Raw genomic sequence first — 19,511 nt, forward strand, 5'->3', positions numbered from 1 at the left:
CAGGTCTTTGGAGGTGATCTGTGGGTTGTGTGCAACCATTCTCACAATCCTCCACCTATGCCGCTCCTGTTTTTTTCTTGGTATGCCATGCCTGGGTTTAACTGCCACTGTGCCGGTGTCCTTCCATTTCCTGACAACGTTCCCTACAGTAGAAATTGACAATTGAAACCTTTGGGAAAGCTTCTTGTAGCCTTCCCCTAAACCATGACAATAAACAATCTTTGTTTTTCAGATCTTTTGGGAGCTGTTTTGATGATCCCATTCTGTCTCACTTCAGCAGAGAGTCAAAGAGAAGTGCAACTTGCATTTAGGCACCTAAAATACATTTTCTCATGATTAAACAGACATTTCTATGAGGTTCAAGGCTTAACAACATAATCCAACCAACTTTGTGTTTAAAGTCATCAGTTTTACATGCTGTTACAGGCATTAAAATCAACAAAACCACAAGGGTACCCACATTTTTGCACAGCCAGTTTTTCACATTTTATTTTATTTCATACAACCAAATACTGCTTTTCAAAAAATCTTTGTTTGGAAAAGATCCCAGTACTTAGCTGTTCCTGGTAAATTAAAGACATACCACTTTTATATTTTTTTTGTGAAAGCAGAGTCAATTATAATGCCGGCTGAGAGGGGTTCCCAAACTTTTTCATATGACTGTATATATAATTGTCTGAGCAAACAAGCCAAAGAAAAAGGGGTGAATAGAAATGTACATTTCTGGTTCAAAATGAAGAGACCAAAGATAATTATACAGTGTAACAATTTGTCTGTCTTCAGAATTACTTCAGAGACTGTCTCTTTGATCTGTGTGCGCTGGATGGAGCCAAGCCCATTCTGTGTGAAGCCATTGAAGCCTACGTCAATGAGTGCCAAGACCGTGGGGTGAACATCGGAATCTGGAGAAATGAAACCTTCTGCCGTAAGTGTTGTTGTTGTGGACGAATGTAGGATAAATGATTGATGCTGTGTTATTGATAAGTATACTATAACCATAGTAATATAGAGGCACATAGGAAGCTGCATCACAAGAATAAGTAAGCTCTTTTATTTGATCTTGGCCTGTATTTTTCAATATCTCAGTGTAGGAAATCACAGTATTAACTTACAAGCTGCTGCTTTGAACATTTATTATGATAAAAAAAAAATTGTGTAACCCTGGTGGGTTACTTTAGTTATGTGCCCATACTGTTTTCCATTGTTTTATATTTTAAAATGGAACTATAATAAATAAAGGCCTCACTAACTTTAGCCTCCTTTCCTCCTTTCCTCCCTTAGCTCTGAAGTGCTCCCCCAACAGCCACTATGAGCCATGTGCAGACCCCTGTCCAGAGACATGTAGTGGGAAACCTTCATCCTGCGGTGGGCCGTGCTCTGAGGCCTGTGTGTGTGATCCTGGCTATGTCCTGAGTGCCGGCAAGTGCGTCAAAAAGAATTCATGTGGCTGTTCACACACCAATGGCCAATATTATAAGGTAAAGTAAAACACATTCTGATAAGCCAATCCATCAGGTGTATCATGTGAATCTTTATGAGGAACATTTTAGATTAGGTTTTAACTATCGATATGAGGACATTTCAGTATGGTAAGATATTTTTTGCTCAGTTTTTCACTATTTCAAAGGCCAGTTTAAAGATAAAATAGGTTTAGGTTAGGGTAAGGGCCAGGTTTACATTTTTTTTGTGTTAAGGTTGAGGTTAGGGGCTAGACAAGGAAGTATGTCAATCAGGTTCCTAAGAAGTACAGAAAGACAAATGTAAGTGCTTTGTATATTTTCCTGTTAATGTATTGTCCTCCTAAAATGGAAATTTACACTGCAAGAACATACTCATAAAGCTCTGATCTCCATGGTACCCTCATTGAATTGTCATTTGTGTTAAACCTTATTAGTTCTATGCTCATCAATAACACGTGTGTGTGTGTGTGTGTGTGTGTGTGTGTGTGTGTGTGTGTGTGTGTGTGTGTGTGTGTGTGTGTGTGTGTGTGTGTGTGTGTGTGTGTGTGTGTGTGTGTGTGTGTGTGTGTGTGTGTGTGTGTGTGTGTGTGTGTGTGTGTGTGTGTGTGTGTCAGCCTGGAGAGGAGTTCTATGTGGAGAACTGTCAGCTGAAGTGTAGGTGTGATGCTCCATTTGTGACCTGTTCTGCCGCTGACTGCCCTGCAATGCACGAGTGTAAACTCCAGGATGGAGAGCTGGGATGCTATCCCACTGGTAGGTTTACACCCACTGCACCACTAGCTAAGTGATATACAATTATACTGTTATAACAGTAGCAGCATAGTAGAATAAAGTCCCATTGCTACAGCATAGCGGATGATGTTGTCCAGATCATTATTAATCTGCAGCTGAATCGTAACACTCAATTTATTATTATTTTTTTTTTCAGCTGTGTTGTATTCTAATGTCCTGTGCTTGTGTGTGTGTGTCTCTCTCTCTCTCTCTCTTTCTCTCTCTCTCACTCACTTACTCTCTCTCTCTCTCTCTCTCTCTCTCTCTCTGTCTCTGTGTCTCTCTCTCTCTCCCAGGCTCTCAGGACTGTGTTGTGTCTGGAGATCCTCACTACAACACGTTTGACAAGAAGTTCTACAGCTTCATGGGAACATGTACCTACACACTGGCCAGAACCTGCAAGAACAACACAGGTAGAAACCGGTTTAGAAATTTGCTCTGCACATGGACACATTTTCAACCCAATTTCTGTAACACGCTTCAAAAAAACGCTGCTCCATAAAATTCATCTACTCTTAACCAAGTTGGGCAAATGAAAAGTTTTCTGTTTATTCGGTTTTTAATATCACTGGCTAAAATGGTTGCAAATTTCAAAACCTCACACAACTCTTAACGCATTCTCCAATAACAACCATATTAGATGACACAGAAACTATCTACTTCAAGTGATCCTTTGAATTTGATGTCCTAATACCAGCAGGTGGCACTATAACTACATTATAAATACCCAATATAACCACGAAGGTCATCACTGTTCTTACAAGTGATTTTTGGATTTCTGTCCATAAATCTGACTTTTGCAAAACATGATAACTAGTTTTCAGATATTTTGCCATAATAGGATGTCTTTGAAAACATCCCTAGTCCACACGTGCTACAACCTGGTAGAGCCAGAGCCAGCAGATATATTTTTGTGCAAAAAATTAGATATGATAAGATATATATCAGCCAATATTCAATACAATAAATAAATATCCATGGTTCTGTTTGATGTTGTGCAGGTCCTTGGTTCTCAGTAGAGGGGAAGAATGAAGAAAGAGGAGTGTCAGGAGTGTCCTACCTGAGGAAAGTCTATGTGACTGTGAATGGAATCACTGTGACCCTGATGAAGGCCAGAAGGACACTGGTCAGTATGCAAAGCATTGACTCCAATCACAATCAATCCTGTCTCTGTAAATGCAGAACACTTTTTACAAGCTGTCAGTATCACAAGAGGATACCAGGGCAAAACATGTGCATACACGTGTGCCACACACACACACACACACACACACACACACACACACACACACACACACACACGCACACGCACACGCACGCACACACACACACACACACAAACACTCACTAAGCTGTATCATTCTTCGTGTATTTATGTTAATCTTTTGGTTTGGTACAATTACACTTCAAAGCCTTTCCCTTGTTCTCTTCACTCCTTTATTTAATCTTATCCTTGTTTCTTGACTTGTTTCCCCTCTAAATGCCATAATCCCAGATATGATTCCTAACCGCTTATACATCTTAACCTACAAAGCCAGACAGCCAGAGATCTGAATTCATGTGTCCTGGGTTTTCATCTGTGTTTCCGTTAATCTGGGATGCATAAATACTAGAAAAGCCGAAATGAAACTGTAAATGTGTAACAGATATTAAAGGGGCAGTCAGCAATTCTGGATTCAAAATCAGTCAATATCTCCTCACGATCCGCTACCTGTCCGTACATTGCTTGTGCTGTAAAAAACAAACATCCAGGGTTAATACACAGCCAAGGCTCTGTAAACGGGCATGTTGCTAGCTGCGGTGGGCCCCATTGTTAAAATACCCTTTGTTTACACGCCAGTTTACAGAGCCTAGGCTGTGTATTTACACTGGCCTTTTTAAGCACGCCCACGCGTACTGAAGGGCAGCCGATCATGAGGAGATTTTCACGGACGAAAAGTGTTTTGACAGTCAACAACCGTGCTCCAGAATCACTGACTCCACCTTTTAACTGCACCTGTAGCTTCTGTTTTAACATTGTTTTCTCCTTCCTTTCCTGTGCTAGGTGAATGGCAAGCGGGTGGCCCTCCCTCACTCCCCCTCTCCTCTCATCTCTCTCAGTCTCGCCGGTCAGTACGTCACCCTACAGACGACCTTCGGCCTCCGGGTGCGTTGGGACGGGAACCATCACGCCCAGATCACAGTTCCTAGGTAGGTTTGTTCAAATGTAACACCCTGTTAAAGCTTGATATCTCCAGGGGATGATAACATTAATCAAAATAAGGCTTCTTTTCATATAAAATAGACACTATGAATCGTTTTGATATGTTACGGATCTCCCTTTTGTCTTTTCCCCCTAATTTCCTCCCATTGTCATATATTTTTTTCTTTGTAACATGTATTTATCATGCTCCATCTTTTTATTGAAAATGAAGGGCATTTTCTTTTAAAGTAGACAAAACAATAAAACCCTAACCCTTAACTCTAAACGACTGAATTATATTGCCCAACAAATAGTTTTGACTATTTATTTTAATTTTTTAGAATGCATCTTAGAATTTTGCGCCTGGACAAAGATCATAGGTTATATCACAGATTAATCTGTGTCGGTTGGCATAACTAGGAGGTATATTATTTTTCATTAAACCTGCTCAAGTAAATCAGCTGTTCTTCTGTTAAAGCTGTATATCAAAGGTCATTCAGATCTGCAATTATTTTTTTTCCATCAAATCCTCCAGAACAATCCTTCCACGATGCCCTTACTGATAGTAGGAAAATGAAATGAAGAGCTTTGTGTATTCTGTCGCATGGGTTTTCTAGGAATCCGTTTAAGGCCAAACAGTATTTTTGTTGTCTTTTTTTTCGAAGACATTGCTCTTCATCTCTTAATCTCCTGCTGTCTGTGTGTGTGTGTGTCTCCAGCTCCTACCAGGACCAGATGTGTGGTCTCTGCGGCGACTACGATGGGAAGCCAGCCAACGACTTCACCAAACCAGACGGAGCTCTGGTGGGGAACGTCAATGACTTTGCAAACAGCTGGCAGACGGCCGACGATGAGGACGACACGTGAGTTGACGTTTACATTTGTGTGTGATTGAAGAATTTGTGGATTTCCTTCAAACTTGGGAAATTGAAACACGTGACTACACCACAACGTGACTAAGATCTCTGTAATCCACTCGTATTGAGTTTCAAATAGTACATGGAAATGACAATAAAAAAAACATTAGATTATGAGTCACTATTTTATATATGAACAACACAATGTATGGGTTTATTCGTGTGTCTCAATTGTCAGGTGCGATGCAACATTTTGAGGACAAACAAATATTTATTTCGCAAAAATATTCACTATATTATATATTACTGTATTAATATAATCCAAAGAATAATACATTTGGAGAAAAGAAATATCAGAAATGTCTCATTGCTGCTCTCAGAATTCCGTCACAAATATGATCCCATAGATTGGCTTAATTCATTAAGCACTTACTGACTGTATGAATTCTTCCTGCCGTTTCTGTTAGAATACATTGCATTAAATGGACTGTTGATTTAAGAAATGTAATGGGACCCTGTTGTTGGCTTTGTATTGATCAGGTGTAAACCAGGCACAAAGCCCGATCCAGACTGTGACCCCACACTCGAGGCTGAGGTGGTGAAACCAGCCAAGTGCGGCAAACTGAAAGACCCCGCTGGACCTTTCAGGTGACTAAACAACTTTCCATACATGTATCTTCAGCTATTCACCTTAGATTGATATTTACATTTCAGAGAAAGACCGCTCCCTGCATGCTCCGAGAAGTGTCAGATTTTATTTATCTAGCAGGTGGGGGTTTAGCACATTACTGTAGATAAAGGGCAGTTAGCGGGTGTGGTTCTAGATACTAACATCACTTTTAGAGTTGTGGTATCTAGGCAAAGATTACCCAAGTCCATCCATCCATACATTTTCTTAAATCGCTTATCCAAAGGTCAGGGTCACAGGCACTCATACAGTAAAAGCTTGTTCTGAAATATCACATAAACAGCATAGAACTCACTCTCACACACACACACACACACACACACACACACACACACACACACACACACACACACACACACGAAGGGTGCGTGTTTAGGATGTGCATTCAAGCATTTCATATAAACATTTCTAATATTTTCAGTTGTGAAGTATTACGTATGGTACAAGTGAAATAAGAAACATGCCATCACTGTAGTTGTTGTGCAGAGTTTTCACTGAGCTTTTCTCCGTGTTGCCTTCTCCTCTCCAAACTAAGTGATTTTTTCCCCCCCTCTCTGTTCCAGGGATTGTATCGGTGTCGTGGACCCCACTCCTTTCTTCCAGAGCTGTGTGTATGACATGTGTCAGTTCAATGGGCAGCAGCATGTGCTCTGTGACCAGCTCCAGGCCTACACCGACGCCTGCCAGAGCGCAAAGGCCAAAGTACATCAGTGGAGGACTCCAGACTTCTGCCGTAAGTTTTAAGTATTTAAAGATAAGCATTGTCATTTTTATTGTCTCTTAATCAATTTATTAATTGGTCTATATTATGCCAGACAGTAGTGATAAGAGCCCATCATGATGTGTATTCAAAATGCTTATTTTGTCTCACCAACACTTCAAAACCCAAACATATTTCTTTATTTATTATCAGAACATGAAGGAAAATCAGTAAAACACATAAACTGCTTTCTTTGTGTACAATTTTCTTAAAAATTTTTTTTTTTTATTATAACAGCTTATCAAGATTGTTTGTGGTTGATTAATGATTTTAGAGGTGGAGTCAGCGATTCTGGATAAAGCTTGTTGTCAAAAACACTTCAAAATCAGTGAATAATTCCTCACAATCCTTAACAGTGAGTGTGTTGAAAGAAAATCAAAATTCTACTGGCCCTCTTTAATCCATTCGCCCCTGTCATCCCTCTGTTTTTGTCCACGCAGCATTGGCCTGTCCCCCCAACAGCTCCTACTCCCTGTGCACCAGCTCCTGTCCAGAGACGTGCCTGGGTGTGGTGGGACCGGCGGGCTGCGCTGACGTGTGTGTGGAGGGCTGTGCCTGTAACCCCGGCTTCATCCTCAGCGACGACAAGTGTGTGTCACTGAAAGACTGTGGCTGTGTGGACACCAGTGGATCCTATCACCCTGTAAGTGGGAACATAAAATCACATATTTATCCAAAAATGTACTATAATTTTGAGTTTTGGAGATTGGAGATTAAATATACCTTGATCAGAACAAGAATTAAATCAATAGCAGAGAGTAATATCGGACCGCTTTTCTTGAAGTAAAATCATCTAGAGTTAAAGGTGGAGTCAGAGATTCTAGAGAACGCTTGTTGTGAAAATCGCTCTTTGTCAAAATCAGTGAATATCTCCTCACCATCCAAAACCTGTCTGTACTGTGTGTGCGCTGAAAAAAGAAATTGCAGTGACAATGGTGTAAAGTAAGACTCGAAACCATTATCTACAGACAACTTATCTACACCAAATATGTTATTTGTTTAAGGGACACTGAAAATGTCTTTATTAATTTTCCATCTACTAGAGGCTATAGTCTGTGTTGTGGCTACTGTCTCTTTTTAGGTTAACAGATGAACATTTGTCTTAGGTGAATTTGCTAAAAGAGAATATTTGTTTTGTCAGGTGGGTGACGATTGGTACCTGGAGGGTTGTGAGCAGAAATGCACGTGTAACGGTGGAGGGTTGATCCAGTGTCACAACACCAGCTGTAAACCAACCACTGAGAGCTGCCAGCTTCAAGAAGGAGAGTATGAATGTCGCCCTCTGGGTAAGTTAGACACACACACACACACACACACACACACACACACACACACACACACACACTAAAGGTTTCTCCTCCACAGAAAACACAATTGTTTATAAGGTCTGAGGGAATAACTTGTCTTATAACATGGCCAGCAATATACCAGTAATCAAATAAACAATAGAATGACTTTATGTTTAATAACCATACATGAAACATTATTATTCTGTTGGAAGAATGTTACATGAATGCTTTGTTTGGGAACATGCACTCAAAAAAAACACAATATCAATAACCGATGATCTTTACTTAAAATGGGAGACTTATTACACATATACATGCATAGGTAAACCTATTTTTGGAGGGTTTGAGGCTTCTTATGCGCTAAAATTCCCTTCCCTCTCTTGTTCAGGCACTGGTATCTGCTCAGTGTCCGGTGATCCCCACTACAACACCTTTGACAAACACACCCACAATTACATGGGCGCGTGCTCCTACACCCTGACCAAACCCTGCAATGAGACCTCCGGCATGCCCTACTTCACCGTGGACACCCAGAACGAGCACAGAGGAAGCAACAAGAGGGTCTCCTATGTGAGGGCTGTGGTGATCAACGTGTACGGTGTGACTGTCATCCTCGGCAAGGGCAACACAGTCCAGGTACGTTAGCGGACAGAGACGCTTGGTTCTTTCCCTGCAACTGTCTTGAGTAGTCGTTTCGGTGTTGGAACAATCGTCAATAAGCAACAATTGTCATAAACAGTGAAGCCATTGTCATTACTTCTGTATGATCACGGCTAAAAAATGACTAGTCCCGGTAAAGTACATTTAATTAGTGAATTCATTGGAATGATAGCATGACAGAAAAGTTTGAGAAGCAATGCCTTCAATGAAGGCGTCCTCTCTTCTGTTATCACAATACATCTCTCTCTTCAGGTCAATGGGACAGTTGTAGTACCGCCTGTCACCGTCATCAATGGAATGAAGATCTATTTAAGTGGAAAGTTTGTTGTCCTGGAGACGACCTTTGGCCTGAGGGTGCGTTTCAATGGCAACCATCACGCTGACGTCACCCTGCCAACCTCCTACAACGGGCTGCTCTGCGGCATGTGTGGTAAGAACCAGTCTGACTAATGTGTCCTTGTCCTTGATGTCGTTTTCTCCAAGAAAGCCATTCCACTTCATTTGATCCAGTGTACAGTCATCCTCCCAACGCAAAACTACCAGGCCTAGAATGATTCTATCATAAAGGCAGCACTGTTCAGCTCGTTAACCGATCACTTTGTAAAGGGTCTCAATGTTTGTTGCCACGACAGGAAATTTCAATGGAAACTCCAAAGATGACAACCTCAAACCAGACAATACAGCAGCTGCTAACACTAATGACCTGGGAGACAGCTGGGCGGTTGCTGACCCGCGGCCCGAGTGAGTGACAATCACACAATGTGCAAACACAGAACTGCATTCTCTGATATTAGATGCACTTCAGTAGCTAAGACAACCAGTGACAAACAGTGTTTCTGTTGCAAAAGAGAATCCAAAGCGAAAAGTGTACACACATCATGCAAATGTGCCATGTGAGCTGTTATGTACAGGTACCCACCCATCCATGTCTTCATGACTTTGCCATTATTGGAAGTCATCAAAATATCTACAGTCATTTTCATAGTAATCTGGGTTTGCATGGTTTGAGATATGTGGTTGAAGATGGATTGTTGGTTGGGCAATCTGACAAGCATTTATGCCCCCGCAAGCGTTCACCATTTTTTTTAAACATTATAACGAATGATCCACCTTGTGTCCAGCTGTACCAACGGTGGAGGAGCTGAAGACTGTGATAAAGAAGTGGAGGAGGACGCCAAGAAACCCACCAGCTGTGGCATTATCACTGATCCCAATGGTATGACACACACACAGACACACACACAGACACACACACACACACACACACACACACACACACACACACACACACACACACACACACACACACACACACACACACACACACACACAGACTAGGGGTATGGCTAAAGGAAGGGTATGACAATGTGATTACAACACAATTATTAAAGAAATGGCTATATCTGTTTATCTTACGATGGTGTATGAATATCATAGATAGCAACAAGGGTGTTACTTTGAAGGTTTCACAAATTGCTGTCAAATGTTTTATTATATACCCAAAACTCCAACTAGGCTATGGTTGGCCATTGACAGTAGATGTAATTCAGCCCAATAAAGTAACCTGATAGCATTGTGAAAGTGATCCCTGAGTAGAAGGCATTCACCATTCACCACTACATCTGTGTATGTTTGATCTTGTCTCCAGGTATGTTTAGGCCCTGCCACGCTGTTGTGCCCCCTTTGCCGTACTTTGGAAACTGTGTGTATGACATGTGTGCCACTGGAGGTCAGAGTGTTGCTCTGTGCCAAGCCATCGAGACCTACGCTGACATGTGTGCTTCAGCCGGAATCACCATCCCATGGAGAAACAACACCTTCTGTCGTAAGTATCTGTCTGTCTGTGTCTGTGTGTGTGTGTGTGTGTGTGTGTGTGTGTGTGTGTGTGTGTGTGTGTGTGTGTGTGTGTGCGCGCGTGTGTGTGTGTGTGTGTGTGTGTCTGGGTTTAAAAAACAAATAGGACCTTTTTATTTAGCAATGTGTAATGTCGTTACTACTAAGTTTAAACTGGTTATAATATTTGAATGTTGACCTGACCAACCAGAACTATCACTAAGGACTTCAGACGCTCCCAGCTGGCTGATGTCTATCAGTTTAGAGAATTTCACCAGCAAGATCTGAGTTTGTGCTACATAAATGGCACGGTAGTAGCTGAATACAGTATATGGATATTGCTGCTTAATATTTAGTATTTGGCTTTACTTTAAAGAAAAAAATTCATACTGTTAATATATCCTTGCTTTGCTTGGCTTGTTAAGAGTTTGATGAGAGCTGTAATTCTTTTAATTTCACAAAAACCCTCCAGCCCTGAAGTGCCCTCCCGGCAGTTTTTACAGCCCCTGCGGTTCGTCCTGTGCCCAGCCCAGCTGTCAGGAACCTGCAGGCTCTGGTGGCTCCTGCTCACAGCCCTGTGTAGAGGGCTGTTTCTGCAACTCAGGCCTGGTCCTCAGCGGGGACAAATGTGTCCCCCTCAGCGAATGTGGATGTACTGATGATGATGGAAACTACAAGCCGGTAAGTGGAAATGCTCAATGGTCATGAATTTGAAAACGAATTAAACAAAAGAATAAATTAATTGAGAGTAAAATAAAGGATGCAAGTGAACATGCGTGGCTTCACTTATTGACATGCACTATATATGCATGTGTCTGCTTGTGTAGGTGGGAGACTCCTGGTTCACCAATAAGGACTGCTCCGAGCGGTGCAAGTGTAACAGCAACCGCAACACCACCTGCGAGCCCTGGCAGTGCAGCCCTGCTCAGGAGTGTAAGGTCTTGGAGGGAGTACTGGACTGCCACTCTACAGGTTAGCTTAACAAGATTGGTCACACATAATAATCCTGATCTTTTCTATTTTAAAGTACTACCTGGTAATATACTAATTTCACTATTGTAAAATTTGATTTGATTTATTTTTGTTGTTTTGCATATCATTTCTCCTAAAGCCGATTGTAGTTTTAATCACCAAATGTGTTTATTACATTTGACCGAGCTTGATCTCCCTCCTCAGGTAAAGGAGTGTGTCACGTTGCTGGAGATCCTCACTACTACACCTTTGATGGTGTGATGCACACGTACATGGGCACCTGTACTTACACTCTAGTGGAGGTAGGACATTTATTTGAACTGTTTTCCACATGTATTTGGTACATGTTGGTCATATGTATGCCACTTACTGCTTTGCCTGCTGTGCAGTATAGTATGTGACTATTGTAAAAACATAAAGAATAAATCATAATGTTATTTCTGTCTTTTCTGAATCCTGTAGGTATGTAACACCACCATGGTAACTCCCTTCAAAATAGTGGCTAAAAACGAGGAGCGTGGTCAACCAGAGGCCTCCTATGTTCGCTCAGTCAAAGTCTTCCTGCCTCATGACAACGTGGTTGAGCTGCAGAAGAGCCGTAGAGTTATGGTGAGGAACATTTTTCATATTTTTTTTTTCCATATTTAATGGATAGTGAGTCATAACTTCAGACAACAGTAAAGGTGACATGGGTAACAGTGAATAACTCTGTGCTCTCTGTCTTGTCTCAGGTAAATGGACGGCGGGTGCGAACCCCTGTGTCTATTGAGAAGGCCGGCGCCAAAGTGATCACCAGTGGATCCTACAGTTTGCTGGACACAAACTTTGGTCTGCAGGTGAAGTTTGACGGGGTCCATCACCTCGAGATCACTGTTCCTGGGGAATACTACAACAAGGTAAGAAGACATAAGACCTACTCTAACACATCATTGTATTAGGAATGCTACAAATATACCTTTTTCTGAGGTACCTCAGTTTATGGAACACTGTAATAACTCTGTCCCAACTCCCTCCTTTGCAGCTGTGTGGCATGTGTGGAAACTACAACCACGACTCCGCTGATGACAACCTGATGCCCAACAAGAAACCAGCCAAGGACGTTATCGAACTGGGAAACAGCTGGAAATCCGATGGAGACAGTGATCCTGGGTCAGTCAAAACTACAGTACTACATTTCTCTGTTAAAAATGAGCATATTACATTGTTTTCTGTAGATGGTGGGTTGACTTGAGCTCATTATTTCCCACTTCCTGCAGCATTTTTAGCAATACACAGCTGTGTGTCAGCAATTGTTAAACTAGATTCTACACTTGACTAGACTAGACTAGAATATGGCGGGGACCTACGGCTGTAAATAAGCCATGTAGGCTAAAGCTGCTTCTTGTACCGTACAGTTGACTGTCCACAAAAATAAAAAATAAAACAATGATTACTATTTTTAAGTCTGAAGATGGTGTACTGCAGTAGCAATACATCAAACAGAGCAGTCAAATATCCTATGTGATCCCAGTCACGTGTGTCTTACAAATCTACCATCTGAATTACATGTCACGCAGAAAACAGCACTGAGAGTCTGACAAAATTAAATTTTTTCCGACCATCATCCCCCTCCCTCTCTCTCTTTCTAGCTGTCTGCCTGACACTCGTCCAGACATCCACCCCAACTGCACGGCAGAAGAAGAGACCCTGTACGAGGGCCAGTGTGGCCTTTCCATCCTGTCCGATCTCTTTAAGCCCTGTCACTCTCTGGTGCCCCCCGAGGCCTTCCTGGGTAACTGCGTCTATGACATGTGCGAGTACGACGGCATGCAGGCCACGCTCTGCGACAACGTGGAGGCCTACGCCCAGGCCTGTCAGAGCGCCGGAGTCACCATCAGCTGGAGGAACAGCACCTTCTGTCGTAAGTTCACTTTCACTCAAATATAAACTGTTTAAAGGTGCATTGTGTAGAATGTATTGGCTTTTTTTTTTCATAACAGACTTGGTTGAAATGAAATATAATATTCATACGTATGTTTTAATAAGTAAATAGTCGCTTAAAAATAGAAGTTGTTGTTTGTTTTATTACCTTTAGAATTAGCCTTTTTATATCTAGGAGTGGGTTCACCCTACATGGAGGCTGCCATGTTGCACCACCGGCATGTTTCTAGGGTAGCACAGAAAGGACAAACTTAATAGCGATACATGTTAATAGACAGTGGGCGTCCTGGGTAAAGGCACCTGTTGGAGGACGAAGTAGAAGTCAAGTAAATAACTAAACACATCTTCTCCTCATCACTTGATTTTGTGTAAAGACTTGAGGCAGTGGTGGATGATGCCATCTTTAGTAACTAGCTTATTGTCCTTGAAGGCCTAGCTTCTGCAATTATTCAAAAGGGAATGGTTACCAAAGTAGCATTTCAATCTAGAACTTTCACCACTTGATGCCACTTAATATGCTGCTTACACACTGCCCCTTTAAAACTAATGACCCTGAAACTATGCTATTTTTACTCTTCTAATGCTTCCTTGTCTTTCCCATGCTTGCAGCCATGCCCTGTGCTCCTAACAGCCACTATTCAGACTGCACGGCTCCCTGCCCCCCAACCTGCTCCGACCTCTTCCCCTTGTTCTGCCACCTCCCGCCCACCGCCTGTGTGGAGGGCTGCGAGTGTGACGCCGGACACGTCCTCAGCGACAACAAATGTGTTCCTCTGCACAAATGTGGCTGTCTGGACACAGATGGAGAGTACCATGATGTGAGTCCATACTTATCATAGAACGCACTTATATCGAGTTATATCAGAGACACACACAAGAAAAATGAAGGCCTGCCTGCAATATGAGCCTGTTTAAAATAAATGCATTATAGAATGCAGTGATTATGCAACAATAACACCTAACAATACATCAATCTATTTAAGGTCATTAAATAAAACTGAAAATGACAATAAGTATTGTTTATAAATCGAAATAAATTGTTTGTGTGCGTTTAGGTGGGAGACTCGTGGTTGACAGATAAATGTGCTGACTCCTGTACCTGTAACATCGGTGGAAAAATCACGTGCAAGGATCACACCTGTAATTCCAACTCGGTGTGTGCCCTGGACAAATTGGGAGACCTCTACTGCAAACCCACCAGTGAGTCAACTGCTTTGAATGGCTTCATTTTGTAATATTACAACATGTTGAATGGGAGAGTAACTATAGTACATTCTTGTATTGTTTTGGTCATAATAACCTATTTCAACCGTTTGATTTTTTTTTTTCTTCTTTAGAGTTCGACCAGTGCAGCATCTCTGGCGATCCCCACTACAGGACCTTTGATCGTTTCACCCATCACTACCAGGGCCCTTACACCTACGTGCTGGCTAAGGACCACGGCCTGACAGACAGCTCTCTGACACCCCTAGTGGTGAGGGGGAAGAACATCAGACGTGGTGGCAACAGGAGGATTTCCTTCCTGGATGAGATGTACATCGATGTGTACGGTGTCAACGTCCGCTTCCTGCAGAGAAAGAAAGTCCTGGTCAGTACTTTGAATTTTTTATCCGATGAAGCACTCATTTTTTTTGGCTGCTCAAGTATGAAAGCCAATGCAATCCTTTTGTATCCCCCCTCTAGGTGAATGGAGAGCTTGTTGCACCTCCTCTCAGTCCAGTCGAGGGTCTGACCATCACTATGAACTCCAGGCAGGTCCAGCTCACCACCGCCTTTGGACTGACTGTTCGCTTTGACGGCAGCTATCGTGGAGGTGAGAAGAGATTTATTTATTTATTGTCGAAAATGGGTTTTATTTAGTTTTTTTTTTTAGAAAGCGGGACTAATGTAAAGAAAAATAAAAGGTGTTCATCACAATAGAGGCGGAATTTGCACAGAAAACAATATACAAGATAAAAAAATATGGGACATGGTACCCCAGCCAAGTGTCAGGCCGGAGAATCAGACCCATAAGGCAAGAACAAAAACAGCAACAAAATACATATACTATTGTACATATTATGTAGGCATGGCTTTATCATAATGACTCCATAATGCATCAATAATAAAGGGACTGTAAGCAAATCAATATTTTACTTAATGTTATTAAGTTAGACCAGGGGTCTCCAACCTTTTTTCAACTGAGAGCTACTTTGAAAAAATTAAAGTGGCCAAGAGCTACTTGTATCAAATCGCTTATATTTATTTACATAGCACACATCAAATGAATTAAGCTTCTGTTTGTACATGTGTGAAATTGCAATACCCAATGCTTATCATAAATAATTTCCCATCAAAGGTCCAAGAACACATTACTTTACACTTTTTGTGGGCCACATATCAGTGAAAATTGACATCAATGTCTGTATTACACTTGTTATTGTGACGCAACAGTGTTTCCCCCAGGAAATGTCTTAGTCAAGGTGGTCACCACCCAGGGGTGGAGGAGGCGCGGCGCAACGCGGCGCGCCGAAAATTTTGGGGGTATTTTGCTCAAAGATGCCATTACGCACTACAGAAATAAACAACTGCTTATTTGAATAAAACAGACAACTGACCTTACAGTTGTACATTTTTAAAGTTCCTTTTTAGATAGGGGCTGTTGTGAGATTATTGTGGACAATTAGGCCTACTGTGATGCGATAGGCTATAATTCATTAATGGTTATTATTAGCCTACTTGCTTGATTTCTTTTTAAATACAGAGGTTATTGGTCGTTTTGGAACATGTATTTCCCAATTTAAAACGTAAAAATAAAGCAGCATTGAAATTCAGAAAATAAATCTTGTATGGCTACTATAGCAGGCTGTTTTACAAATAACTAAATACAATGTGTTTTCCCCTTAAAATTATTAAATACATTTATGCAAAGGTCAAAGACAGTGCATGCCGTAGTTATGCATGGCCGCATGCAGAGCCGCAGAGCAGCACACACACCAGCTGATAGAGAAACGCTTTGAGACACATGTGAACATTTATTTACCGCAAATCGCAAAGTTTTTACCATGGGAAGAGGTGCATTTACCTTCATCAGATTTTTAACTTGTAAAAAAAAAAAAAAAAAAAAATTTTTTTTTTTTTTTATTTTTTTTACAAGTCGGTCAACCTATCAGGCGAGCTACTGAAAACCCGCCCGCGAGCTACCGGTAGCTCGCGATCGACCTGTTGGAGACCCCTGAGTTAGACATTTACCTGTGTGCCCCTACTACCTGAGCCCTGCTGTGGATTCATTCATTCATTCATTTCCCTGCCCTATCTCTATGTGTGTGTGTGTATATCAGAGATCATTCTGCCCAGCACCTATAAGAACTCAGTCAGAGGGCTGTGTGGAAACTACGACGGCATCAGCAGGAACGACTACATGAAGCCGGACGGGACGATTGTCAGGGACCTGAACGCGTTTGGAGAAAGCTGGAGGGTCAGTGACCGCCAGGCCGAGGGACCCAGGATCTTCAACCTCCCTCACTCAGTCCACAGGTATAATAATAGGACCACAACTAATAGGCTCCAGTCAGCCATTCTGGACAGTTATACACAGAAACTTTGACTTGAACACATGTCTTATCCCTTTGTCCTCCAGGCGAGAGGTGGAGACTGATCCAGATTCAGGATTCGAGACGTCAGACTGCACTCAGGCCCAGCTCAATGACTACAGCAGTGTGTCTATGTGTGGAGCCCTGTCCGACCCCAAGGGACCGTTTGCCACCTGCCACGCCACCCTCACACCCAACACCTACCAGGAGTGAGTCAAGCTGTCTTCCCTTAATCTATCTGTGGGAATTTGTGGAATGTTCCATTTGAAGGCGGTTAAAGTGCATATACAATATACAATTTAATACACTCAGCCAGGTAAACTGACATGAACCCTTGGTCTGTCCCCCCAGTGACTGTGTGTTTGACCAGTGTGCTGAGAGTGGCAGTGCAGCGCTGCGTTGTGCCAGTTATGATGCGTACGCCGTCCTATGCCAGGAGGCCGGAGTCAAACTGGGATCCTGGAGGCAGCAGCTGGGCTGTGGTAAGAGGCAACACACAGATGTCCTGTACAGTCACCTGACATTTCTGCTTTTGGAACCTACAACTAGCTTGTTTAAATGAAATAAAAACTAAGCTATAAAAGTTACATTTATCAGCCAACATTATCCATACCAAACAGGTTTTGTTTTCCTCTCCCTTTCCCAGCCCTCTCCTGTGCGGGCAACAGCACCTACTCATCCTGCATGACCCCTTGCCCCGCCTCCTGCGCCGACCTGGCTGCGTCCTCCGAGTGCGACGCCACTGCCTGTGTGGAAGGATGCAAGTGTGCCGAGGGCTTCGTCATGAGCGAGGGCAACTGCGTGCCTTACACACAGTGTGGCTGCACCTTCCTCAACAGATACTACCCGGTAAAGAGGCATCATGGCATTTGTAGGATTAAAAAAATAATACTTGGGGAGCGGTCATTATGTAAAAATATAAGCACCTTTTTGATTTTAGAAATATATACACTATTGTTACACTATATATTAATCTGAGTTTATAATACATGTTATTTATAAAAAAAAAGTACTTTAAAATGTGTCCGAATAGCCTATATCTCATATATCTCATCTGGCCCTCCCTCCATCCTGCAGCTGAGTGAGAAGTTTGTGACCGAGGACTGCTCTGAGTCGTGTGAATGCACCAGCACCGGCGCCTCATGCAAACCCAAGACATGCCAGGCCGGATTCGTCTGCACCATCTTTGACTTGAAACGGGACTGCTACAAAGGTGTGTGTGTGTGTGTGTGTGTGTGTGTGTGTGTGTGTGTGTGTGTGTGTGTGTGTGTGTGTGTGTGTGTGTGTGTGTGTGTGTGTGTGTGTGTGTGTGTGTGTGTGTTTGTGTGTTTTGTAGATTAATGCAAATCTGTTTCTCATCTGTCCAATAGGAATTCTGTATTAAATGACAAAGCTCACATTTAATCACCGTTTAAAGCCCTTTGATAACCAATTCAAATCAACACCAAGAGAATTGATGGCCAAAATCTCATAGTACACATTAGGAAAGAAATTGAATATGTATTTGACAGGCCAAAAGTTACATAGTGCACCTTTTTAAAATGTTGAATGATGATTTTTTTTTAACTGATTTCAAACTCACTTATATGTCTTGTTTTTGTGATGTAGCGAGTCCCTGCCTCAGTGGCCCCTGTCTGAATGGAGGAAATTGCCAGGAGTCCAGTAACAACACTTACAGCTGCCAGTGTAAAGAAGGCTTCGAGGGCACCAACTGTGAGATTGAGAAAACGGAGACGACCGGCGGACTGGGTACGGCCTGCACAAGCATCTGTTTCACTCATTAGACATTTAAAAAATAGATGAAGCTTCCGTTCACTTTTCCTCTACTGATTCATTTTTACGAAATATTTACTATTTTTCAGTTTTTTTTCTATCTGGTTGAAATGGGAATCAGTGTTTTTGAATGTAATTGTTGTTTGTTACAGAAACAAAGTGGATTATCCTGATCGCAGTCCTGGCGTCAGTCACTGTCATCATCATTGTGACCACCATTGTTTGCGTGTGCAAGAAGAATTCCAAGTGAGTCTTTAACTGATTGTGTGCTGTGTAAACATTAGGGAACTGTGTGTGTGTGTGTGTGTGTGTGTGTGTGTGTGTGTGTGTGTGTGTGCGCGCGCGCGCGTTTTTCTTGACCTCTGACTGATATTCTCTATTCTAATGAAGGGGGAAGCACAAATACTTTTTAAACAATCAGACTGGTCACAGTAAAGGAGAAAAGTTGTATTTTCATTCACAGGTCACAGATTTATGTAATTCAGAAGCAGCTGTCACCTCACATTGGGTAATGAAAAGTTACAGACTCATTAAACTGATTGGGAATTTCTGGGAACACACTGTCAGCACTGGAAAGAGGGAATGGGTTTATTTCACTGGCTTCACTCTGCCTTGACTATTTCACACTCCAGTGTACTCTAACCGACCGAAATGTGTTACTAATCGTGTTGAAGTTTAAGTCTCTCACCTTGTTTATTTTCTCTCCACAGGAAAACGAAGTTCCAGGATAAATTACTCAGCATGAAATCAACAAGTAAGAATTGGTCATTATTA

General features: G+C 42.1%; 1 protein-coding gene across 1 annotated transcript in view; it reads left to right on the forward strand.

The window, feature by feature from the left end:
- Positions 1-19,511, forward strand: part of zanl (zonadhesin, like) — a gene marked incomplete at both ends in the record, with an annotated part of 53,782 nt that overhangs the window by 33,716 nt on the left and 555 nt on the right. The window contains 35 exons of the mRNA XM_080052400.1: positions 784-925; positions 1,282-1,478; positions 2,075-2,213; positions 2,528-2,644; positions 3,233-3,357; positions 4,276-4,421; positions 5,133-5,276; positions 5,811-5,918; positions 6,522-6,691; positions 7,159-7,361; positions 7,860-8,004; positions 8,396-8,643; positions 8,920-9,097; positions 9,300-9,408; positions 9,789-9,883; positions 10,316-10,492; positions 10,973-11,181; positions 11,328-11,472; positions 11,677-11,774; positions 11,935-12,081; positions 12,204-12,368; positions 12,494-12,621; positions 13,101-13,372; positions 14,002-14,210; positions 14,448-14,592; positions 14,730-14,980; positions 15,076-15,205; positions 16,713-16,908; positions 17,012-17,173; positions 17,316-17,446; positions 17,611-17,813; positions 18,042-18,177; positions 18,573-18,713; positions 18,890-18,983; positions 19,448-19,491. Coding sequence (XP_079908526.1) covers positions 784-925; positions 1,282-1,478; positions 2,075-2,213; positions 2,528-2,644; positions 3,233-3,357; positions 4,276-4,421; positions 5,133-5,276; positions 5,811-5,918; positions 6,522-6,691; positions 7,159-7,361; positions 7,860-8,004; positions 8,396-8,643; positions 8,920-9,097; positions 9,300-9,408; positions 9,789-9,883; positions 10,316-10,492; positions 10,973-11,181; positions 11,328-11,472; positions 11,677-11,774; positions 11,935-12,081; positions 12,204-12,368; positions 12,494-12,621; positions 13,101-13,372; positions 14,002-14,210; positions 14,448-14,592; positions 14,730-14,980; positions 15,076-15,205; positions 16,713-16,908; positions 17,012-17,173; positions 17,316-17,446; positions 17,611-17,813; positions 18,042-18,177; positions 18,573-18,713; positions 18,890-18,983; positions 19,448-19,491 — 5,449 coding nt within the window. The remainder of the gene's footprint in view (positions 1-783; positions 926-1,281; positions 1,479-2,074; positions 2,214-2,527; positions 2,645-3,232; positions 3,358-4,275; positions 4,422-5,132; positions 5,277-5,810; positions 5,919-6,521; positions 6,692-7,158; positions 7,362-7,859; positions 8,005-8,395; positions 8,644-8,919; positions 9,098-9,299; positions 9,409-9,788; positions 9,884-10,315; positions 10,493-10,972; positions 11,182-11,327; positions 11,473-11,676; positions 11,775-11,934; positions 12,082-12,203; positions 12,369-12,493; positions 12,622-13,100; positions 13,373-14,001; positions 14,211-14,447; positions 14,593-14,729; positions 14,981-15,075; positions 15,206-16,712; positions 16,909-17,011; positions 17,174-17,315; positions 17,447-17,610; positions 17,814-18,041; positions 18,178-18,572; positions 18,714-18,889; positions 18,984-19,447; positions 19,492-19,511) is intronic.

The sequence above is a fragment of the Ammodytes marinus genome (assembly GCF_949987685.1).
Source record: "Ammodytes marinus genome assembly, chromosome: 23".
Lineage (NCBI taxonomy): Eukaryota > Metazoa > Chordata > Actinopteri > Uranoscopiformes > Ammodytidae > Ammodytes > Ammodytes marinus.